Raw genomic sequence first — 17,820 nt, forward strand, 5'->3', positions numbered from 1 at the left:
TAAGTGATGCCATTTGCTCTGCTGTCATTACTTGAAGAATTATAATTGTAAAGATAAATGAATAATCCTAAAACTATGCTTTGGTAATTTATGTTATGTAATGGATGGTCTTACAATGCTGTGCATGTCATGAGCTGCCCATATTTTGCTAGCAAAGTAGGAAATAGGTGCAATAACTTAATGACACATGTAAACATAATTAGAAATAGTCTATAAGGCAAAAACAGAGTGTGTACAATTTTAATGACACTGAAAGTCAGTATGACAGTCAGTATGACTTTCAGTATCATGTGTTTCTTCAACACAGCCTGAACTCTCGTAGTTAAACTTTCTTGTAATTTCTTAAAGAAATTTTCAGGAACAGTTCTCGAGGATTCTTGAATGACATTATTTTTAAAAAAGGATGAACCCACACTGCTTCAATAGTGTTGATCTCTGGGGAGACCAATCCATGACTGACACTGTTGTGTGCTTTGATGTTTCATGGCACATCAAAATCTGCCAGTGCTTCTTTGTATTCATTCCATCAGTTTAGATAAAATCCCCCACACCACTGACTGAATTCCAAATCCAAACCATGTTTACAGGTGACTGTAGACACTCACTGTTGTATCTCTTTCCAGGCCTCTTCTGGACACATTAACAAAATTTGGGGTCATCACCTCATAAGACTGATTTTAAGTCCAGTTCTTGTGTACTTTGGCATATCTCATCCTTTTCTTGTTTCCATCCCTTAAGAATGGCGTTTTGCCTGCCACCCTTCCACTGAGACCATTTCTGATGAGGCTTCAATGAAAAGTAGATGAATCAGTTGAAGGACCACATGCATCTCTCAGGTCCTGTGTCAGGTCTTTGCTTGATTTTTTCCTATTTCTTAAGGACATAATTTTCAGATACTGTCCAGCTGATGTTGAAGCGCCTTGGGGCGACTGTTGTTGTGATTTGGCGCTATATAAATAAAACTGAATTGAATTGAATGTTGCTAGTAGCTCTTTGAGAATCACTTTGTTGGTGCAAAACTACTATTTTTATGCCTGCCAAACGGTGTTAAATTACATCTTTTTGCAACAGGCTGCTAGTAACACAGCGTGTAACGATAAAATTTAGGTACAAGGACTGGACTGAAAATGAATGAAAAAGCAGACATGTCCAAAGAAGAAACTTTTAAAGACCTTCTGAAAGCCTTGAAGAGCTATGGCTCAAGAGCAATTCTGATAATGAAATGAGGGGTGACTCAAGATATCTGCAAAAGATTGTATAAACCTTTAAGATCCATCATGAGGACTTATATAATATAATTCACTAAACTGTACAGTCAATTTGCGGCATTTGCACCCAAATCACTTTTACTTATAAGTATAGCGTTAACATTGGAAAAGAATAACTTCAGCAAATATACATGCAACAACAATAAACACATGAAAATAAAAATTTATTACAATGACAGAATTTGAGCAGTAAAAATTAATTTCTTGTCAATCTAATTACAATCACTTCTGTTTACATAGATATATATTTAGGGTATAATCATATGAAGCCATTTGATTGACTTAAGTGCAGAACCCATTATGGGACAGTTTGAACGGTGAATTCTCCACCAATACATCATTGAGACTTCAGATTGCAGACTCCAGTCTAAGAATATAAAGTAAACATTTCTTACCCAAGCAGGAAGTGAACATTGCTTTAACATTGCTCTGAACGTGCTCTATGGTAACTTATGAAGTGTGAAAAAAAAAAAAAAAAGCATTCCCAAACCACAAGAAATACCCACATAATTTATTTAGGAATCTGCTGGATAGACGTGTGTTCACATGTTATGACAGCAGCCGTGTCCATAGTAACTAATGGATAATTCTCTTTTTCACCAAATCTGTGCTATGGCAATCCAAGCACAACATTAGACAATTGCATTAAAAGCATAACCCAAAATTAAAGTCTAAAAATGGATTTCTGACATTGAAGCCTAAACTTTTTAAATGCATGGGGAAAAGATTCATGTGACTGTGCAAAAATAAAAATGGGTAAATCCCATCTCCACAAGAGAGCTCTAAAAACAATGTAAAAGTAGTTACAGTAATTACAATAAAAACAAAACGCACAAAACTGGTGACTCCAGATGCTGTTTACAGATTTCTGGGAGCACTGAGGTAAAACATTTTCAGCCGAGGCAAGCACAGCCAGCAGCTTCACACAACAGATATTAAAGCACAGCAGCCTCTTTAAAAGACGTGATCCATCTGTTAAAAAAGAAAAAAGAAATATTAATATTATTACAATATTTTTATATTATTAATATTGTCACTATATGCAATAATAAATAGCATAGCTCTCTACAGTACTTTTGGGCAGTCTCTGGGCTGTCAGCTTTAAAAATGTAGTAAACTTTGTTTTTGTGGTAGAGTTTGAACTGCGACGTCTGTGAGGAATCAGCTTTTACAACAAATCCCAGCAGGGGCAGACTCTCCAAAGCTGCCACGTCCTGCATGAAGAAATGAAAAACAAACGTCGCATTAATTCTCTTTGTTCCAACTGCCATACTGAGCTTTTATTAATACAAGTAGAAGACTTTACCTCACTTGCTGCGTATTTGTACAGGACCTTGTCTTTAATGACAAACCATAACCTCTTCCCGTGCTTTTTAGCCACCTTGGACGCCTGCAGGTACCCACTCATAGAGGAGTCGTCTGTGTTGGCCGTCACCTTTACAAAGTAAAAGCAATCTGATGAGTTTTCTGAACATTATATGAACCCAAGTTGGGACACTGTAAAATGTAAATATAAACAGAATGCAAATCTTCTAAATCCAAATTTTTATAACAAGAATTGAAAACATTAAATGTTTAGAAATTTTACTATTTAATGAAAAATATTAACTCATTTTAAATTTGATGGCAGCAAAACTTCTCAAAAAGTTGGAACGGGGGAAATAAAGGCTGGAAAGGACTTTCTATAACTAATTAACCTGGATACATAAAGTCTTCAAAAGATTCAGAGATTCTGGAGAAATATATCATGCAAAGAAGAAGCCATATGTGAACATGATCTAGAATCACTGCCATCTTCTCTGGACCAAAACTCATTTAAAATGGACTAAGGCAGGGGTGTCCAACTCCAGGCCTCGAGTGCCGGTGTCCTGCAGGTTTTAGGTGTGTCTTTGATCCAACACAGCTGATTCAAATGGCTAAATGACCTCCTCAACATGTCTTGAAGTTCTCCAGAGGCCTGGTAATGAACTAATCATTTGATTCAGGTGTGCTGACCCAGGGTGAGATCTAAAACCTGCAGGACACCGGCCCTTGAGGCCTGGAGTTGGGCACCCCTGCAATAATGGGTCTTCTGGTCCTCTGGTGGTGTCCACGGAACAGTTTTCCGCTTTCCCTTAGTCCAGGGGTAGGCAACTCCATGCCTCGAGTGCCAGTGTCCTGCAGGTTTTATGAACTTGTTGAGGAGGTAATTTTAAATCAGCTGAGTTGGATCAAGAACAAATCTAAAACCTGCAGGACACCAGCCCTCGAGGCCTGGAGTTGGACACCCCTGCCTTATCAGCATTCAGTACAAAAGCCTGGATCTCTGATGGTACGGGGGGGTCGCACAAGAGCTTATGGAATTTGTAGCTTGCATATCTGAAAAGCCATTATTAGTGCTGAGAGGTATTAAAAGCAATATATGGTCCCATACAGATGACATCTTTTTCAGTGAAGACCTTGTATACTTCAGCAAGAAAATGCTAAACTGCATACATCAACAGTCCGGATCTTTAACCTACTGAAAACATTTCAAGCACCATAAAACAATAAATACGTTAAAGAAGACCCAGGACTGTTCAGCAGTTAGAATCCTATATCAGACAAAAATGGGACAACATTCCTCTTTTGAAAGTCCAGCAGTCCAAAATTTTAAACATCTGGGAACTGCCCAGATGTTTAAACTAAATAAATAAATAAACTACTGCAGTAATAAGGTTGTAATGGAAAGTGTATACAGATGAGGGCGACATATGAACTACCTCTTTGAGGGTTGCGGGTATCAACTTCTGCTTTTTGTGGAAAGTAAACGCAGTTCTTTTTCCAAGTTGATGGGTCTGTTCGCCTTTCTGCTCCAAAAGAACTTGGAAACACTGGTCACACACTCGAGTAAACTTGTTCTTTTTATATTCGAGAGGGAATTCATTGGAGGAGCAAGATTGGCACACAACCTGTGGAAGAATAAAGCACAAGTTTTACTTTTTTTGCCCTTCCATCTCTCCCTCATTCTGGACAGTAAGCATGTTGTACAACTGATGCCCCACCTTTCCGCACGCACGGCAGTGATGTCTCCTCCACGTTTGGGTGAACTTGGAGGTGCAGACCATACACATGGAGGCCCGCTTGTCAGGGATCCATATGGGGGCTTTGGATCCCAAAGGAGCACCATCGCCAACATCAGTGCCATCCAGCTGAATATGAGTGGAACAAAACAAAATGAAGGCACACAGGAGTTTCAGTGGCTGCTCATACAATGTTAAATGTTGCTCACATATGGCAACAGCCGGAGATGTACTTTTTTAAGTGATCTTACCACATCTTGAGGCTTGCCAGGGGTAAAGCTGCTCGTCTTCTTGGTGTGTTCACTGATCGCTGTGGAAATCGCTTCAAGCCATTCGTCCTGTTCCTCGGCCGAGCTACAGAAAGAGAAAACAGAGCATATGTAAAAGAAACAAAAAAACAAAATAGATTCAAGAAAAAAAAGAAAAAAAAAAAGAACATACACTAATGAAATAAAATGTAATAACAACAACAACACACCATCTTAAATTACAAAGGCCTCTTTCATTTCTGATCATTACCTCGCGGAGAGAATGAAAGAGCGCTCCACGCTCACGATGTTCAGCTCGTTCTGATAGGCCTCTTGACTCGGTTTGCTAACCTGTAATTATTTTCACTGTGAGCCGTGATGCCAGGATAAAAATGATCTCGTGATGTGAGAAAATGTGAAAATTGACAAACAGAATAAGAAAGAGTTCTCACCTTCATTCCTCTGAGGGGCAGCGTGTTTTTGAACATGTACTGGCCTGACTGAACGGGTTTGGTGTACAGCAACATGTCGTTAAACTAAATGGAAAATGACATGAAACATTTTCATTCTGTCATGACCATCGAGTCTCAAATACACCAGTAATAAGATTAATGAGATCATAAAAATGTGGGAGAAATATCAAACAAATGTGGAAAGACATCTGAGCACCATGAAAGCTAAATCTATTAATCAATCCAAGTTCCTTATATCAGCTCAACAGAATGTATGACCACATGTTTTACTAGGAAGGGAACCATGAGTGGAGGCACATGACAGAAACACTGCTGTTTGATTGTGATTTGGTTATGAAAGCATAAAAGGAAATATCGACTATACCAGGAAGAACATTCTGGGCTGCATGACTTTCCTGGACAGCTTCATCAAGATCCCCTCTTTAAGGTATATCTGGGAAAAAAAAAAAAGGGGGGGGGGGGGGGGGGGGAAGAAATCACAAAAGTGTAAATTAGCAAAAAATATCTGACCCTGATCCTCCCCATATTTTACTTTATCACTCTTCTAACTGCCTTTTCTTTATCCAGAACTACTTCTTGCAACTTGTGAAGAAAAGTACTTTGCAGAGCTTGAAGTTCATTATTTTCTCCAATTGATGGCCTAGAGAAGGTCAATATTAGCAGCCCGCCTTAATAATCACGTGGCAGCATGGTGGCTCAGTGGTTAGCAAGAACATCCTGGACTCAGGCACACTCATGTGTGCTGTTTTCATGGTGTCCCAGTGCTTGTGTGGGAGCTTCAGTTTCGCCCATCAATAAATAACATGCTACGTTAACGCTGCCTATGTCAGCCCAGGAAACTCTTGCAAAACATATTGTTAATCTCAACTGAGGAAACATTGCGTTCCCACTTTCTCACCAAGTGGAACAACTCAGTTAAATATGCCCAAGCATGGTATGTAAAGATCAGGCTACTCAAATAAACCAGACTCTGGTGGTTACACCTGCTTGAGTACAGTATGTATCGCCTAACGGGAAACCAGTTTAGCTGCTTCAGTTTTTCCCAGGGTCCTTCATGCTGGAAAAGCGTGATGGCTCACATGGCTCACATTAGAATCAGAGAGACATCATCCGTGTTAGCACAGCCTTTGCTTTTCCTACATTGACATTGCCTGTGTGTACGTACTAAATCTTACAAAAGCTTTATGACCTCACCCGGCCAGGCTGGACAATCTCATGGTTGCCAATCAGACGGCACTGGACACGGATCAAACTCTGGAAGATATCCTGAGAAAAAAAACGAGTGGAATGTGTAAGTAACGTGTATTAGGAATTTACCACGTGATTGCTTATCATGAAATTTCTATTTTGCTCTCACCCCTTGTTTCATGAAGTCATTTGCATGACTGGCCACCTCTTTCACTATAGCAAGGGCAGCTGAATGGACACAAATTTGTAATTGTCACACACATGACATGAAATATTTCCATTCCACTAACACCATCAAGAATATTTACGGATCTGCAGATTTAAAGAAATTAATAAAAATAAAGGTTATGTCGTTACCTTCTGTGTCTTTGTAGTCGTCTGCATCTTCAGGCAGGTTTTTTAGATAATCTAAAACAAAATAAAAAAACATTTAAGTTTTGCTATCAACAGTGTAACCACAACAAGTGATCAATAAGTACGCAAATGGGTGTTAAGGGCTCAGTCTCTATATCCAATTCCTGGAATGATTCAGAACTTAAATCCTGGATGAAAAGGTCTCCAGGTGTTTACGTAACGCAGCTATACAAGAGTGACGTGGGAAACATTCATCATATGTTGGCACTGACCGATTAACCAGACTCGTGAATCCACAAGCTCACTCTTGTTGAAGCTTACGTTATGTCACCAAATCTGATTCGGACTGTACTTCAAAAGCCTTATTATACAAGGAGTCAAGAAGGAGCACAAAAGATTTTCGTAATAAGCACCAGAGGGCAGCATGATGCCTGAGATGAGACATCAAAGGCTGCGCCAACGTGTACAGTTTAGGAGTCCAAAACTACAACAGTGAGCTGAGTTTGTACTTAAGTTAAACTCACCTTTAAGTATTAAATAAGAAACGTAAAGATCTATTTCAATGACTCTTTATTTACAGGTTTACCTGTGAGTAGCAGCTGATACTGAGGAATCCTCTGTACAGGTTTTAACAGGTAATGCTTCAGAGCCAAGCTGGCGCAGCGTGGACTAGCCTTAACGAAAAAAGAGAACAAAACCAAATCAACATTTAATGGTTTTTGTTTTGTTTTTGAAAAAGTGAGCAAAGACACCCACTTACACACGGAACAGGTTGAGCACCATTACCTCAAATTCCCGTACTACTGCGCCAAATGCTGGATTCTTCTTAGTCTGCTCATCCAGAAGAACCACATTCCTGTCAAACTCACGAATGTATGTCGAGTACATCTTCAGATAGGGCCCCTGTTTCAGGAAAATGTCTGCTACCTGGGGATTCTCGCTCCTGTAAACAAAACCGAGCAAAAAGAAAAACACTGGTCAGTTCCTCGATCCATCTAGGTGATTAGGTGGGGGGGGGGGGGGGGGGCATATTTTGGTTTTATAGTATCTATTTTTTCTCCTATAGAGTAAATGAAAAATCAAAAACATGTGAAAATATATATTCTTACCCAGAGCTTGAATACTTCCTTGTGGATCATGAACAGAAAAAATTCACCAATGTTCTGAGTTTCCTCTTTACCCGACTAACCACACTTTCAACAGGCACTAACAGCACCACATAGGACCGTGGGCATTAGTATGGAGTTAAAACATAAAAACATCCCTCTACCTCTGAAGACTATCAGTTATTACTGCATGGTTTAGCTCCCAATCTGCAACAAGAGCACATGTAAAGCTCTCAGTAAAAAAACTAAAAAACTTCGTTATACCATTTAGCTATTCTTTGTCTCAGTTCAGAGAGGAGGTTTTGGTTGAGTTCGTAGAGCTGTGGGAGGGAGTACAGTATCTGGTTTAGAAGACGGTCCTCAATCACAGGCTTCCCACTCTGGCGAGAGGCTTTAGACACTGCATCACGGAAGTCCTGTTGATAGACAGATAAAAAGTCAGATGGACACAGCTTAAGTGCATTCTTAAAAGACAATTAAATTCTGTTTTATTTGCATAGTGCTAAATCACAACAGCTGCCTAAAGGCACTTTATGTTGCAAAGTAAAGACCCTACAATAACACAGAGAAAACCCCAAAAATAAAATGACCCCATATGAGGAAGCACTTGGTGGCAGTGGGAAGGAAAAACTCCCTTTTAACTGGAAAACTCCGGCAGAACCAGGCTCAGGGAGAGGCGGCCATCCCCTGTGACCGGTTAGGGGTTAAGGGGGCAAGACAGGACAAAAGACTCACTGTCATTCTTATAAAATAAATCAGGACCAAAGAAATAATAAATAAAGAGCAGCAAACACTGAGGGTACCATTTATGGTTCGTTTTCTGGTGGTTTATAGAGACACATGGCAAATAAAACTGCCAACAGACCATGTACCCAGCAGAGAGCTCCTGTGGTTAACGTGCGATTTCCTTCTACCAAAAAAAAAAAAAAAAAAAAAACAGCTGACAGTGTAGGAGGCGGCTCACATGGTGAAGGATGTAGCAGAAAAAAAATTAAAAACATATACGTTTCACGAGATAAGAAAAAAAACTACGCTGCAGACAGTCAGCAGTAACAAACGTGTGACGTTAGCCTTGTTGGTTTTGAGCAAAAGGCCAGTTTGGTTATCTTGTTTCCATTATAACACATGGGTTAGACAAACAAAGCAGCTAAATCAAAGTAGCTTTTATTGTCTGCATTTAGATCCCGAGAACGTCTAAGAATATGCATTACCAGATAAATCAGATAGAATACACATGCTGTGGTGAGTGCTGATGTCTGTTTGAGGATCTGACAGAGCTGGGTAAAATAGAAAGCCACTTCAAAATTGCTTTGAACTTCATCTGATCTGTTCTTCACAACTGTGCAATCCACGGAGACTTGAGCGCTTCCCGTGTATGCTATACAGTCATAGACGGGAGTCGTCGCTTATCACTCAAGGCTACTACGTCTTATGTACCAGCCCTGATCAAATTTCCTCACACTTGACACTGCAATTCCTGAATTTATCACATCTCCTCTTCCTGAGCAGATATGATGAACTGTCAAGAAAAAGCGACTCAACAAACAAACAGAAGCAGATGTGGAGATTCTCGTAGAGGTAGGGAGTGCTTTACTTCACCGATCTAAGAGTGGGTTGGCAAAGAGTTGGTTAGACTGGTTGGACGACACATAAAAAAATATTGTTCTTCCCTTCTTGTCGCATAGCAAACACTGCAGGGGAAGTACAGCATAGGAATCAGATCATTTTTTTGGCAGCGGTTAAAACAACGCGACTGTGTATCATTCAGAGCAAGTGTAGTGTTACAATAAGAACCTTTTATTTAACCTTTTCCAGAAGGACGGAGAAAAGTCTATTCTGCCCTTCTAGGAGGATCAAATCAAACACATATGGAGAATGTGGGCTCCGACACTAGACCAGCACTGGCTCAAATATATACCCACAGCTCTTTTCATGGCAAACACAGTGGTTGCTTTTGTTTAAAAGGTGACATGTGGAAGTACTCACAACATGAAGCAGCTTCAGGACGTCAACAAACCTGGAAAAACAAAATACAGCTATAATGGTTACACAATCGCTGCCTCCATACAACAATACATCATCATGTTTTGTGAGGTTTTGACATATATGTGTGTCTACCCATTACAATGAAGGTGAATGGAAATTGTTTTGTTTTTTTCCAGTCAGGCGCTTACACACAGATCCTGCAAGACTCTACCATCTGTTGGGTGCAAGTGGAGCAGTGTGTCAAACATATGGCCCAGGGGCCAGAATCAGCCTGACAAAGATTCCAATCAGGCCCGCTGGAAGGCTTTGCAAAATGTGAAGGAGTTCATAGATTTTGATCATTTAACTGTACTTTCACGTTTTACAGCTTTCCCTATGGAGAAAGACCTCCCCCACTGCCATTCATACTACACCAAAGTAGTTTTTTTTTTATTTATATAGCACATTTAATGACAACAGCAACGCTGACCAAAGTGCTGTACAGAAATACAAAATAACTAGTACCAAGTAACTTTTATTATTAGCACCAAGCACCAATTACCTCTCATACTGTATTAAAAGCCAGTGAATACAAATGTATTTTTAGATGAGATTCAAATTGATTGACAGTAGGAGCCTGTCTGATGTGTTGGGGTAGATTATTCCACAGTTTAGGTGCTACGACCCCAAACGCTCGATCGCCTCTGTGAACCAGCCTAGACCTTGGTATGGCTAAAAGCAAAAGATCATTTGTTCTAAGACATCTAGAGGGCGCATAAGGCTGCGAGAGGTCAGACAAATACCCAGGAGCCTGTCCATTCATGGCTTTATAATCAACAATAACATTTTAAAATCAGTTCTGAAGTGAAAAGAGAGCCAGTGGAAAGAGGCAAGCACCGGGAAATACGTTCACATCTTTTAGTTCGCATCAGAAGGCGAGCTGCAGCATTCGGGACCAACTGCAGTCTTGCAAGGCAGGTCCGACTAATTCCAACATATAATATAGTTAAACAATACAAGACACACACCAGATGATCTGGATGAGCTACTAGAACTTTTTCTTTAATATTTCATGTAGAAAAACTGAGACGTACTGTTGAATTTGCACTTCTTAACAATTAAATGTTTAGTTAAATGGCTTTTTCTCCAGTCTTTTTCCCCCAGTGTGTAAGTTAATGTTGCAAACACCAAGAGAAACTTTTAATCTACAAAAACCCACAACAAACCTGAGAGACAGACATCCCAAAATCTGGGCAAAATTATCCTAGACTATGTGCACACGTGGAGTTCAAGAAATGTAAACGAGGGAAAAAAGGACACTCACACACTCTCAGAGGTCATAATTTCTTGTGCAATGTTGAATATCTTGTTTTTCTTCTTTTCACTCGCCGTCTGATGAAGACAATCAATAAAAACAGTACAGTTTGAATAAAACAGTACAGTAAATGTAGCACACACACTGCTCGCAGCAGACGTACAAGATGCAATAATAATATGTTAATCTATTAGAAACAGCATGAGGATGATGCTATAAATGTTTTTGTTTTTTTTCTTGTTAAAGGAAGGCGTGTTCTCTCCTGCAGGACTAAGTTGCATCCTTGAAATTCTTGCAATGAGCAAACCCTGTCAGGATCTAACAGCATCTGCTCCTCACCGTTTTCTCCTCTGGCTGCTCAGGGTCACCTTTACTTGAGTCAGAGCTGCTGTCATTCTCGCCTTCGTCTTCTGAGGTGGTCTGGATAAAGTCATCATCAAACGGCACCTCAAGAACAATGTCTTTTTCAAAGGAGCTTCTGTAAAAAAAAAGTCAGAAACACATGTTAGTCAAAGAGCAAAACAGGGACCGACAAACACAAACAGGGCAGGTAGTCTTGACACAGAACTACCTGAAGGCATTTATTCTGCATTTGAAAGGCGCTGACACACCTTTAAAATACACATGGCACACGAGCGAGGGGAAGGGAATTTCAGAAGAATGAGGAAGATTTCTGATATAAAAAAACCTCTCCTCAGCATTTAATCCCGAGAATTTCTTATACGGGAGCATTTATTATTAAAAGTCATAGAAATGCACACAGGAAAGGGAGGACTTGACACCTTTAAATGTTAAATCTAATTATCAATACAATCACAAGCCTACTCCTACTGCATCTTTTTACATCTGCTCTCAGAACTCAGAAATAAGGCATCGTCAGCAGTTTTAACAGGACTTCACATGAACAGCTAACAGGAAATTGTGCTAAAGATGCGCCGCATGTCTAAAATGCCACAATTCCCAGAGGATTCTCAGAAGGCACCTCCCTGAACAAAACTTACAAAGAAAGAAACCAGACAAAGCTAAGGGTCTGTGCCCATTTTACAACAGCTGTAGTACTTCGCAGTGAGCGGTCTCTGCTATGAGCCAACGTGTTTCCAACATGTGAGTGTTTGAACCAAAGCGCTGCGACATGCTAAGCTGTTGGAGGCAGCGTGTACAGTTACACAAACTGTAATCCTGTTATCCAGCTGACTTCTGCAAAACTGCTCATTCAAAACCAGACATGTGAAATTCTTTGCCTACTAACAGGATTACTACAAAGATTACTTCAGGGAATATACACACACAGGAAAAAATAATAATAAATTAAAAACTGGAGCCAATGAAGACGCAAACTCAGAAACATTTAAAAAAAAAAAAAAACAGAAAAGAATAAAAAGGGTCAGTTCAACAAAAGTGCAAAAAAGTAAAAACGTATCTATTTAGCACTGATCTGCTTCTTATGATGAATGTATGTAGATCTGCAGAAACGGTGCAATATCGAACAGTGCAAACACAAATCTGTACATAAACGGATTTAATGCACAAATCTGTGATATTTTCTCAGCTGAATTTGTTCATAATCTGCAAATAAAGTTAGAACATGTTCAGGAACAAATAATTAAGGCCTGGATGTCTTAGAAAGCACATCTTAAAACTTTACTACAACTACCACTAATAATGTTGATGATCAAAAATATTTCACCCATCCATTTTCCACTGATTCAATTTAGGATTGAAGGTGGAGGGGAGACGGCAATTGTTTGGACAAGTCGCTAAAATATTGCAAGAAAGCCATTTACAGTCACATTCACATCTATGGCCAGTTTAGAATCACTAAATAGTACCTGGAGAGGAAATGCAAACTCCACACAGAAAGAGCGGCCAGCCCGTGGATCAAACCCAGGAGCTTCTTGTTATGAGATGACAGTGCTGTCCAGCACAACACCGTGCCACGGTAACACTTTCATTAGCCATTATTTACAGTTTTCCAAAATGACAGAAACAAAATAAAACACTAATAGAATTTAATTAATGACAGAGGACAAAAATTATATTAAATGTTAAGAAAATGGGAGCAAGAGTAGACAGTGACTCAACATATAGTAGTTTAACAAACCAATACAAAGACCAAACAAAACTCGTCCTTCACACATGACACATTTGGAACAAATGTTCCAGTTACTATGATTATTTAAGTATATCTTATCCTGGTCAGGTACTTATCAATGAATGATAAGATGATGGTTGGCAATATTGCGCGTATGCTGGAGGATGTTTTTTGTTTTGTTTTTCCAGTAAGTGTAGTGCCTTTTTTTATTTTTTTTAATCTTGGGCTGATAGATCGCACGCTCCTTCCTTCATTTTGTTCTGGTCTGTTCATGCAAAGTCTTTTCTATTTTTATTGTTTGACTGATTTTTAAACCCTAGTCTCCAGGAAAATACTAATCATCAGCTCTATTATCTGAAACAGTTTTGAAAGGTGTTGCTGTTTTTGTGGCTTCCTCCTCTGACACTACTGTTTCCATTTCTTCACCCCTTATTTATTTAGTACTAACTTGATGCATCACCATCATCACTTTCTTCATTACATCTTAGTGTTGATCATGACATGCAGATTGCAGATTATTCTAAGTCACTACAGAACAAAACTGGCCAGTGGACACGCTTCATGAATCTGACGGGAATTTTGTGAGAAGCATAAGCACGTCGCCACCCACACATTTGCGAACAAAGCCCAGAAACTCCTTTTGTTCCCCTAATGCACACATCACTAACGGTTTTATAAACATATATACTTTTTAGCATTAGGTAGTTATAGTTGGGATTGTAGGTTTTTGGTTTGAAAACAAACAAATCTAACTATTCAGTAAAAGGACTAGATGTTGTAGTCCCTGATAATGGATAATCATTGAAAAATAAAGTCTTATATTGAGTTCTGATGAAAGGTTTCCTCTTTAAGCAGCAGATTTTTAATTCTATCACCTCCACTCTATTGAACTGAGCCTTTAAGAAGAGAAACAGGTGTCGTTTTAGCGTCTTCCTAACACCAGATAACCGCAGAGCTGCAAACACAAAGACACTGTGAAAGCGCTTCTTAAACCACAGAAATGTGGATTGCATTGATCTAGTATGTATTCGTCCCTTCTAGGCTAAAGATTGTCTCTGCCTGTAATAATAACAACATGTTTATACTTTAAATTTGTGTAGTTTAAGTCAGTGTGTCAAGGCTATGCAAGCACACCATACCTGTCAAACTACCCTGACAGGAATTAGAAAAACAAACAATGTGAAGGCCCTCTGCGCTCTTCCTTTTCGCCCTCTGTCATCAGAAACATATTTTGCAGATGAATGGTTGTTTAAAAGAAATTTCAGGACACAATGAAGAACATGCTGTTAAAAATAAATCAGGTTCAGAGGTAGTCGAGTACATCAGGTCTACCTGTCACAGAGTGCTGGTGTCTGTTGGTGGTCTATCTCCAGGGACATATATGGATCCTGCTCCTCATAAATGCCCTCATTATCATACACCGAGCTCTTCGAGGGGTCAGGGTGTAAGTATAAGCCCTGTGGGTCAGTGTAAACTGAGCTCTGCCATGGTTTAGGCTGTGAGTAGGGGTCCTGAGGATATGGCCCTGAATTTTCCACATTGGCGTAGTCTGATATCTCCTCATACACAGGGCTGTCCTCAAATGGGACAACTTCTTCATTTTCTCCGTCCACATTTTGCTCGAACTCAGTAAATGGAGCGGAGAATTTACGTTCGGGATAGTTCTGCCATAGGTCTTCGTCGTTGTCAACACTTAGTTCATTATCATCGGGAGTGTAGTCTGGGAACTGGTCTTCTTTTTCCGTCTGCCTGGGTAACCTACTCTTTGATAATTTCAAGGGCTGTTTCCGGAAAGAAATTGTCTTCTGTACTTTTTTAGAGCGAATGATGTCAGCGCCGGAGAAGGACTTGGCTTTGCTCACACTGGAGCGAGAATGCCTATTAACTTCAGCTGCTGGATGGTCACCGCTTGATTTGTCAGTGGAAGGCAGAGGCAGCTCCTTCTTTTTCCCATGTCCTTCAAACTCCCTTGCTGCTCTCTCCTCAGAGGATCCCTTATTCTGATTCAGCAGCTTCTTTCTCTGGGGCTTCTTTGGAGGTACTTTACCCATCCCAGTTTTCTCCGCTGCGGCAACAGGCTGGCTGAGGGCCGGCTGGCTATGCAAAATGCCACAAGCTTCCTCCTCATCACCCTTTGCTTTCCTCTGAATCTTTTTATTATCCTTTTTAGCGGAGAAATCCATCTCATAAGTGCCACGGCCCCAGTCGAGATGTTCCCCTTTCACGTCCTTTGGAATTGCCTGAGGAGCCGAGCTCAGTACTTTTTCGAGCTCAGACAGAAAAGGTTTTTTCTTGGGGGGAGCAGCTGGAGGGGGACAAGTTTTCACTGACGGAAAAGCTGGCAGTTTCTTTTCACTTTCAGGTGCACTGACAGACAGTGATGATGTGCCCTTCCTGTCTGGTGACACCGCCATATTTTTGGTGTTTATTTCTCTGCCATCTTGGCTTACAGACTCTTCCTTCCCCTTCTCCACCTTTTCCTTATGGTCCTGAACAGCTTGCCTGGGTTTCTGTGGTACAGGGATAGGACTGGGCTTCCTAGGGGGAGCTGGGATTAGTTTGGGTCGTGGCACACTGAGAGCATCTTCCTCTGGTACTTGTCCAGGTACACCGTCAAGAATTTCATCGTTTGCCTCATCACCCCGCGTTCTGTGAGGAGAAGTCAGCCGAAAAGCCACCTTAGGACGGGAAATATTAGTATTTACAGTGACATTTTGGTAAATAGCATGTTCGTCTTGAACAGACTGACTGTGAGTATGGGTGGGAGAGGCGTTCGTTGTTCTGAAGTATTCATTGTTTATTTTCTCTCTGCTATGATTGCGGGTGCATTGAGAATTGACGCACGTGCAGTTGTCACTGCTGCACAGACAAATAGGAACAACGTAATCCCAGTCAGGCCTTTTGCTCTCGTGCTGCAGTCCATTTTGGGAAGCAAGACGACCTACAGTCTGGGGGGTATCCGACGCAGATGTCTGACGTGGGCTCGTCCAGACAGGTTGCCTCTCTTCCACGGGAGCGTTGAATTTAGAGGGGCAGGGTTTGGGGGCTAGCGCCGGTTTCACCTTCATCTGCGTGCCAGGAGATGGTTGCGAGAGGCCACCTTTTCTGGGGATCAAAGGAGATTGCCGTGGACTTTCGTAGTAAAGCAGCTTTGGTTTAGGGGCCACAGGTGGCTTATGCATGCCTGGGAATAGAGAAATGAAATATATGAAGTTGGGACTTGAGGTAAAGTTATTTCCTCTGAGGGAAAACAACATCTAAATGACTGTAATGTAAACCCCACGAAAGTTACAACACTTACTGTGTTTTCTTTCACTGTTGATCCTAACCTCGGTATACATCATAAACAACCTCTCCAAGGGTTCAAATATCACATGATTTATGTTTGCTCCTCTATGTAGCAGCACATTACTCCAACTAATAGCTCGCGTCAACACGCAAAAGTGGGGATTAGCAGGTGGGAGATGAAGAGTGGGAGAAGCAGTAAAATGCAACCCTGTTGACAAGCAGGTTTTCAAGGCGTTGTTTTCAAATATTTCCCTGTTCAACAAGACACAGTTTGAACTGCTGACTGCGAACAAAATCAATACAGAACTCGAGATAATCAAATGTAACTTCATTTAGAGCTATGCTGTTTAAATGAATACCAAGCAGGCTAAACCTAAACAGGTGAGATTTATACTGTGTAGGAATAGAAAGAAAAAACATGCTGAACTACAGTATAGAAGTACATCTCTGAGCATTTACTATTCCCCGATTAGCCATTATAAGCTCACCGTGTTCACGTATAAACCAGAAAAGTCATCGAACGGGGAACTTACCTGAGTTCATCATCGCTCCACTCACTTCGCTTCTGTTTTTCTTTCTTTATTGTTTTCCGGTCCTTATATTAAAAATAAATAAATAAATAAATCAGTGAAGACAAAAGTCCTTCATATCCGGATAAAGTTCAGATCGTCGATTCATAATGTGTCAAATAATCGACATTTTCTTTGATTTTAACCCGAGCGGCACACGTGATTCCGCCGCAAACAAGTTCTTCTCTCTGGAGGCGCACCGGCTGTTGATGTTCTGCGATATGTAGCCAGCCAATAGCCGCGAGCTTCCTTTTTGTTTCCGAGGACGATCCACTAGAGGCCCCCCAGGAGCCACAGACGGCCAGAGTCAATCTTTGCATCCAAATCTTCCACAAATTGGCATTATTATGAGTTGTCACACTGTAAAATCTCTTCTCCACACGGAAACAATGAACACTGACTTGTAGTAAGATTTAACGCTGGCTCGTGACTGCTCAGGAATTTTGCGAGGTGCCATGCACGCATATCTTTCCTCCTACATCATCTTTTCTATTATTAATGGTATGACTAAGAAGCCAAAATTATGCCAGGAAGCCAGCAGCTCCTTTGTAACACATATTTTACGCAGAGGAAGAAATACTTGAAAAATATATATATATATTTCCCATCAGTTCCCTCCTTGTGTCAGCAGGTTGATTCTGCATTTAGTTATTTACAGGAAGTCACAAAGAAAGTCAGATGACTGACAGCTTGACTTGGTGAATAATATGAAGGATTGAATATAAATAATGGATTAGTTGTTGCTTTTTGCCATGTTTATTTGGCCAAGTCGAAACTCACTGAATCCAGGAACTTGTGGCAGATCTCTTGCCCCTGATCCATGTTTTATTTCATGGAGGAATATCGAGTGTGTGACAAGACAAGGGAAGAGAGGGCGTTTTGGTCTGTTGCTGGAATGATGCAGTGTGATTCC

At 40.5% G+C, this 17,820-nt stretch overlaps 1 protein-coding gene across 2 annotated transcripts; it reads right to left on the minus strand.

Annotated features, from left to right (window-relative positions):
• Positions 1-1,411: 1,411 nt before the first annotated feature.
• Positions 1,412-17,804, minus strand: LOC146382848 (FYVE, RhoGEF and PH domain-containing protein 6-like). 2 transcript variants are annotated; one of them, XM_084933808.1, is made up of 20 exons: positions 16,872-17,804; positions 14,383-16,234; positions 11,298-11,436; positions 10,968-11,035; positions 9,665-9,695; positions 7,943-8,094; positions 7,359-7,515; positions 7,159-7,246; positions 6,576-6,626; positions 6,388-6,446; positions 6,225-6,296; positions 5,395-5,463; positions 5,010-5,093; positions 4,829-4,908; positions 4,561-4,663; positions 4,292-4,438; positions 4,010-4,198; positions 2,575-2,703; positions 2,343-2,482; positions 1,412-2,240 (listed from the first exon to the last, which is right to left on the minus strand). In XM_084933808.1, the coding sequence occupies exons 1-20, from the start codon at positions 16,882-16,884 to the stop codon at positions 2,204-2,206; spliced, it is 3,660 nt and encodes a 1,219-aa protein (XP_084789934.1). In that variant the 5' UTR covers positions 16,885-17,804; the 3' UTR covers positions 1,412-2,203. The 2 variants fall into 2 exon arrangements, with proteins under 2 accessions (XP_084789934.1, XP_084789933.1); XM_084933807.1 differs by having other exon boundaries at positions 14,383-17,804.
• Positions 17,805-17,820: the final 16 nt, after the last annotated feature.

This window comes from Perissodus microlepis, chromosome 7 (genome assembly GCF_051167445.1).
Source record: "Perissodus microlepis isolate ML-2025 ecotype Zambia chromosome 7, ASM5116744v1, whole genome shotgun sequence".
NCBI lineage: Eukaryota > Metazoa > Chordata > Actinopteri > Cichliformes > Cichlidae > Perissodus > Perissodus microlepis.